This window comes from Gigantopelta aegis, chromosome 11, assembly GCF_016097555.1.
Source record: "Gigantopelta aegis isolate Gae_Host chromosome 11, Gae_host_genome, whole genome shotgun sequence".
Taxonomy (NCBI): domain Eukaryota; kingdom Metazoa; phylum Mollusca; class Gastropoda; order Neomphalida; family Peltospiridae; genus Gigantopelta; species Gigantopelta aegis.
This window is the reverse complement of record NC_054709.1, coordinates 25,066,923-25,074,591: the sequence shown is the minus strand read 5'-3', so window position 1 is coordinate 25,074,591 and position 7,669 is coordinate 25,066,923. Positions and strand designations below refer to the sequence as shown.

The window sequence follows — 7,669 nt, the reverse complement described above, 5'->3', positions numbered from 1 at the left end:
GTTGCGAACTTCAATGCCTACCAGCCATATGAATCCGATGGCTTAACACCACAACACCGCGATGCCAGTGATTTAAGGCAATGTATAAAACAAACGTACATATTTAATTGATTTATGGTGACAACATGGCTGCATGTTTCCAGCGGAGGAATTGACATGGAGTCGTGATCCTAAAAAATAGTGTCAAAATTGATTGTTACCAACGGCGCCGCCTTCCTGTGAACATCTGGTTGGCAAACAGCATTTTTTGTTTAACGACACTACTAGAGAGCATATTAAAATTATGAACAACCATCGGCTTTTTAACGGTTGCAAAACATCGAGTAACGTAAAGATCGAAAAAATATTATGTTTTTAATGTTACTGTCCCTGTGAAATGTTTAATTCAAAACGCTGGCAAACTCAGAATAATGGAAATGTGAAAAACTAGAGGTAACATGATGTTCCGGAAAGTGTAAACGTTATATTTCTTAATGCAGTTCAACAATTATTATTGTAACTGGATGTTTGAAAAATAAGGAAACAACCTACCTGAAAAGTGGGCAAACATCGGTCATGCGCAGAACGTATTTCCTAGTGACCTGATAACACATAGCAACGCCAATGTTATCATGCTAGCAACGGAAGTGATATCAGGCAGTGACATAATAACACTTCGAATTATCATGTAAGGGTCATCAGGTCACAGGACGCATGGCTGCATGATTAATAATACATAGAGGCTATCACCAGTGTGTTTCGGTATCATCAATACCAGGCCCATACGCAGGGGGGGGGGGGGGGGGTCGAAGGGTGCGTACGCATCCCCCATAATGTGCTGAGGTCCGTCCGTGGATGTGTAAAAAAAATAATAATAGTGTCCGACGATAACACCCGTGAATAGAACACGTATGAATTTTTTTTTATCAAATTTACTTCCCAGAATGCAGGAAAAATGCATATCTCATGCATTTCTAGATTTAAAAAACTTTCAGGAGGCGAAGCATGAAAACTACCCGGACCCCCCCCCCCCACAATTAGATTAATCCCACCACCCCCCACTCCCCCCACCCACGCAACCGATTACGCACCCCCCTATATATATTTCTGCGTACGGGCCTGAATAGCCATAATATTAGGGATAAAAATTGTATTATGCGAACATAAATGCATTTCCTGCATATCGAAAAGTAGCATACAGAGAGCCAACTCCGGGAGAGAGAGGGAGAGAGACGAGAGAGAGAGAGAGAGAGAGAGAGAGAGAGAGAGAGAGAGAGAGAGAGAGAGAGAGAGAGAGAGAGCTATTTATACATGCCTCTATACTGGTATGTCCTACCCTGTCTGTGGGATGGTGCATATAAAAGATCCCTTGCTGCAAATCGAAAAAAGTAGCCCGTGAAGTGGCGACAGCGGGTTTCCTCGCTCAATATCGGTGAGGTCCTTAACCATATATTTGACGCCATATAACCGTAAATAAAATGTGTTGAGTGCGTCGTTAAATAAAACATGTCTTTCTTTCTATACCATTAGGGTTTCAGAGCTTAATACAACTTGTTTTTATAAACTGTATACGCAACTTTAATTCCTGTTCCGCCATTGCTCGATATTCAAATGGTGTATGAATATGTGACGTTGTGTCTCTTTGAAGGGGAATGACGACGACTTCGCACGAATATCCTTACAGAACAACAGGCTAGTTGTTCGTTTTCAGAACGCTGGACAGCTTTCAATGTAAAGTTGCTTTTATACCTTTTTTGTTTGATGATTGTGATTACATACGTCAATTCTGGGGTGGTACACCGGTACGTTTGATTGCATGTCAATAACAGTATTGCCGTGACTTGATCAAGTTACATCTAATTTACAAAGATATCAAATTTTCAAAGTATGTGATCTGAAAAACATCACATATTTTTTATTACACTGGATACGCTACCAACAGTATTATATGAATATAGTTCATATTTAGTGCATTTTGGTAACAAATGGCTGCATGTCTTCATGACATGAGGTAACCTAAAACTTGTTAAATCGATTGTTACCAACATCGGGGGGGGGGGGACAGACAGACACACACAGAGAGAGAGAGAGAGAGAGAGAGAGAGAGAGAGACACAGAGAGAGAGAGAGAGAGAGAGAGAGAGAGAGAGAGAGAGAGAGAGAGAGACACACACACACACACACACACACAGACAGAGAGAGATATTAAAATTGCTTCAATCTTTGGTCGTGTTGTTCTTTCCAGTTACTTTTTTCGTTTTTTTATAACTGAATCACCTGTCGCTGTGTACCAGTACTATCACACCTGATCTCCAGTGACGCACCAACTTGCGTACGTTGTTTGTGTGTTCGTCTGGGTATTACACTCGGATTGAGTTCAGCCAGACTGAGCAGAAAAACGTCCGCTTGACTGGTGTACGTGATTCATGTTAAACCAAATGGCCACGTCGAGAACCAATTGAATAGTTTTCGAACGTAAGCGAAACGTTAGCTGGTTGAAAAAAAAAGAAGAAACAAACAAATGTTTTATTTAAGGACGCACTCAAAACATTTTATTTACGGTTATATGGCGTCAGGCATATGATTAAGGACCACACATATATTGAGAAAGGAAACCCGCTGTCGCCACTTCATTGGCTACTCTTTTCGATTAGCAGCAAGGGATATTTTATATGCACCATACCATAGACAGGATAGTGCATACCACGGCTTTTGTTACACTAGTTGCAATAGCCCAATTGGGCCACCGACGGGTATCGATCCTAAACCGACCGCGCATCAAGCGAGCACTTTACCACTGGGCTACGTCCCGCCCCCTCTGTGGGGGAGTCAGTACCTTATGTCCGATGACTTAACCACGACACCACAGTAAAAAGTAAAGTTTGTTTTATTTAACAACGCCACTAGAGCACATTGATTTTTTATCTTATCATCGGCTATTGGATGTCAAACATATGGTCACATAGAGGAAACCCGCTGTCGCCACATAGACTACTCTTTTACGACAGGCAGCAAGGGATCTTTTATTTGCGCTTCCCACAGGCAGGATAGCACAAACCATGGCCTTTGTTGAACCAGTTATGGATCACTGGTCGGTGCAAGTGGTTTACACCTACCCATTGAGCCTTGCAGAGCACTCACTCAGGGTTTGGAATCGGTATCTGGATTGAAAATTCCATGCCTCGACTGCGATCCGAACCCAGTACCTACCAGCCTGTAGACAGATGGCCTAACCACGCTGCCACCGAAGCCGGTACGACACCACAGAGGTCGGTATTATTTCAGCCAATCCTACAACTTAAGCGGTGGGGTTTTTTCCAGTGTTGGATATGATAACCTCACTGACGTTTTATGTCGCTAATATGTCTGTTATTTTGATTTCGCCAAATTTTAAGAACGCTAAAATGTTTATGATTTACATTATTTGTGTATTATTTTAAGAGTTGTCGTTTCCCTGAAACTGTGTTTGAAGGTGACCTAGATAGTGTTTAAAGGAATATTAACAATGTACCAGAGATGGCACCTTTAAGAATACTGTCCAACAGGATAGTACATACCACGGCCATTGTTACAGCACTGTCTGTTAATAAATAAATAAAAATGTGTTGTTGTTGTTTTGTATTTGTTTGTGTGTTTGTTTGTTTTGTTTTGTTTGTTGTTTTGTTTGTTTTGTTTTGTTTTGTGCTTTTCTGATTTTGTTTGTTGGATTTGTCTGGTTTTTACGTCCTTTTTTCCAAATGTAAGCAGAACGAACGTATTGTCAAGCGTAACACCTGTGTTTCGTCATCTCGACTAAACAGAACTCAGTTTAATTGCAATCTGATTAACAGATGCGTCACAGCAGTTTAACAACACCAGCCTAGACAGTGCAGTTGTTAAACCGTTAGATTTAAGGCTAGTAGGTACTGGGTTCGCATCCCGGTACCGGCTCCCACCCAGAGCAAGTTTTAATGACTCAATGACTAGGTGTAATGCCACTACACCTCACTAACCACTAACCAACAACTAACCCACTGTCCTGGACAGAGTCGTGGTATGTAATGCCACTACACCTCACTAACCACTAACCAACAACTAACCCACTGTCCTGGACAGAGTCGTGGTATGTAATGCCACTACACCTCACTAACCACTAACCAACACCTAACCCACTGTCCTGGACAGAGTCGTGGTATGTAATGCCACTACACCTCACTAACCACTAACCAACAACTAACCCACTGTCCTGGACAGAGTCGTGGTATGTAATGCCACTACACCTCACTAACCACTAACCAACAACTAACCCACTGTCCTGGACAGAGTCGTGGTATGTAATGCCACTACACCTCACTAACCACTAACCAACACCTAACCCACTGTCCTGGACAGAGTCGTGGTATGTAATGCCACTACACCTCACTAACCACTAACCAACATCTAACCCACTGTCCTGGACAGAGTCGTGGTATGTAATGCCACTACACCTCACTAACCACTAACCAACAACTAACCCACTGTCCTGGACAGAGTCGTGGTATGTAATGCCACTACACCTCACTAACCACTAACCAACACCTAACCCACTGTCCTGGACAGAGTCGTGGTATGTAATGCCACTACACCTCACTAACCACTAACCAATAACCACTAACCCACTGTCCTGGACAGAGTCGTGGTATGTAATGCCACTACACCTCACTAACCACTAACCAATAACTAACCCACTGTCCTGGACAGAGTCGTGGTATGTAATGCCACTACACCTCACTAACCACTAACCAACAACTAACCCACTGTCCTGGACAGAGTCGTGGTATGTAATGCCACTACACCTCACTAACCACTAACCAACAACTAACCCACTGTCCTGGACAGAGTCGTGGTATGTAATGCCACTACACCTCACTAACCACTAACCAACAACTAACCCACTGTCCTGGACAGAGTCGTGGTATGTAATGCCACTACACCTCACTAACCACTAACCAACAACTAACCCACTGTCCTGGACAGAGTCGTGGTATGTAATGCCACTACACCTCACTAACCACTAACCAACAACTAACCCACTGTCCTGGACAGAGTCGTGGTATGTAATGCCACTACACCTCACTAACCACTAACCAACACCTAACCCACTGTCCTGGACAGAGTCGTGGTATGTAATGCCACTACACCTCACTAACCACTAACCAACAACTAACCCACTGTCCTGGACAGAGTCGTGGTATGTAATGCCACTACACCTCACTAACCACTAACCAACACCTAACCCACTGTCCTGGACAGAGTCGTGGTATGTAATGCCACTACACCTCACTAACCACTAACCAACAACTAACCCACTGTCCTGGACAGAGTCGTGGTATGTAATGCCACTACACCTCACTAACCACTAACCAACAACTAACCCACTGTCCTGGACAGAGTCGTGGTATGTAATGCCACTACACCTCACTAACCACTAACCAACACCTAACCCACTGTCCTGGACAGAGTCGTGGTATGTAATGCCACTACACCTCACTAACCACTAACCAACAACTAACCCACTGTCCTGGACAGAGTCGTGGTATGTAATGCCACTACACCTCACTAACCACTAACCAACACCTAACCCACTGTCCTGGACAGAGTCGTGGTATGTAATGCCACTACACCTCACTAACCACTAACCAACACCTAACCCACTGTCCTGGACAGAGTCGTGGTATGTAATGCCACTACACCTCACTAACCACTAACCAACACCTAACCCACTGTCCTGGACAGAGTCGTGGTATGTAATGCCACTACACCTCACTAACCACTAACCAACAACTAACCCACTGTCCTGGACAGAGTCGTGGTATGTAATGCCACTACACCTCACTAACCACTAACCAACAACTAACCCACTGTCCTGGACAGAGCCTAGATAGCTGAGGTATTGTCCAGGACAGCGTGCTTGAAACTTAATTAGATAAGTATAAACGAAATGAAGTTTAACAAAGTTAAAGTTTGTTTTGAATAACGACTCCAGTAGAGCGCATTGATTAATTAATTAATCATCGGCTATTGGATGTCAAACATTTGATAAATTTCTGACACGTAGTCATCAGAGGAAACCCGCTACATTATTCCATATGCAGCACGGTATCTTTTACCGGTGTATGCACTTTACCACAGACATGAAAGCATCATGACTGGTATATCAAAAGTCGTGGTATGTGTTATCCTGTCTGTGATGGTGCATATAAAAGATCAATGTGCTCTAGTGATATCGTTAAACAAAACAACCTCTATCTTAATATTTATTACCAGTAATATTTTTTATTCAGAATTATTGGGATGGGGTCCAGAACACCCCCCCCCCCCCCCCCCCTACTCCGCATTGCCTGTACAAACCCGTTTGCCTTCCGTTATGGATGTACGTGGCATTTGCACTATAATGCAATGTAACACCTGTGTTTCGTCATCTCGACTAAACAGAACTCCGTTTACTTGCAATCTGATTAAAAGATGCGTCACAGCAGTTTAACAGCACCAGCTTAGACAGTGCAGTTGTTAAGCCGTCAGACGTAAGGCTAGTAGGTACTGGGTTCGCATCCCGGCATCGGATCCCACCCAGAGCGAGTTTTATTGACTCGATGGGTAGGTGTAATGTCTCTACATCGACTTCTCTCTCACTAACGGCTAACAACTAACAAATAACAACTAACCCGCTGGCTTGGATAAACAGCCCAGATGGCTGAGGTATGTGTCCAAGACAGCGTGCTTCAACCTTAATTGGATAAGTATAAATAAATGCCTGTCTGTCTCTGTCTCTCTGTCTCTCAGCCAGCATGCCTGTCTGTCTCTGTCTCTCTGTCTCTCAGCCAGCATACCTGTCTGTCTCTGTCTTTCTGTCTCTCACCCAGCATGCCTGTCTGTCTCTGTCTCTCTGTCTCTCACCCAACATGCCTGTCTATCTCTGTTTCTCTATCTCTCAGACAGGATACCTGTCTGTCTGTGTCTCTGAGCCAGCATGTCTGTCTGTCTCTGTCTCTCAGCCAGCATACCTGTCTGTCTCTGTCTCTCAGCAAGCATACCGTTCTGTCTCTGTCTCTCTGTCTCTCAGCCGGCATACCTGTCTGTCCCTGTCTCTCAGTCAGCATACCTGCCTGTCTCTGTCTCTCAGCCAGCATGCCTGTCTGTCTCTGTCTCTCAGCCAGCATGCCTGTCTGTCTCTGTCTCTCAGCCAGCATACCTTTCTGTCTCTGTCTCTCAGCCGGCATACCTGTCTGTCCCTGTCTCTCAGTCAGCATACCTGTCTGTCCCTGTCTCTCAGTCAGCATACCTGTCTGTCTCTGTCTGTCAGTCAGCACGTCTGTCTGTCTCTGTCTCTCAGCCAGCATGCCTGTGTGGCTCTGTCTCTGTCTGTCAGTCAGCATGTCTGTCTGTCTCTGTCTTTCAGCCAGCATACCTGTCTGTCTCTGTCTCTCAGCCAGCCAAACTCAGGAATGTCCCTTTAAGCGAATGGTAACATCTGTGATAACTATTGCTTCATTGCTGACTTTCTGACGCATCTAGACTTATGGTATACCAACGTTGTCAAGTAGTTGTTTGACAAGTCTAGCCCAATTTGCATATGTTTCACAATCTTTAACCATTTGTAGATAAATGTCCTTCACAATACAATTGTCATTTCGTAGTGATATCAGCCAGTATTTTAAAATAGCAATATAACG

General features: G+C 44.0%; 2 protein-coding genes across 2 annotated transcripts in view; one reads left to right on the top strand and one right to left on the bottom strand.

The window, feature by feature from the left end:
* The window catches only part of LOC121385110, a 10,589-nt gene extending 3,373 nt beyond the window's left edge, over positions 1 to 7,216 (bottom strand). The window contains exon 1 of the mRNA XM_041515647.1: positions 7,099 to 7,216. Coding sequence (XP_041371581.1) covers positions 7,099 to 7,216 — 118 coding nt within the window. The remainder of the gene's footprint in view (positions 1 to 7,098) is intronic.
* LOC121385109 (protein usf-like) overlaps positions 6,652 to 7,669 on the top strand; it is a 9,285-nt gene continuing 8,267 nt past the window's right edge. Inside the window, exon 1 of the mRNA XM_041515646.1 lies at positions 6,652 to 6,695. The gene's annotated coding sequence lies outside the window, so the exon portion shown is untranslated. The remainder of the gene's footprint in view (positions 6,696 to 7,669) is intronic.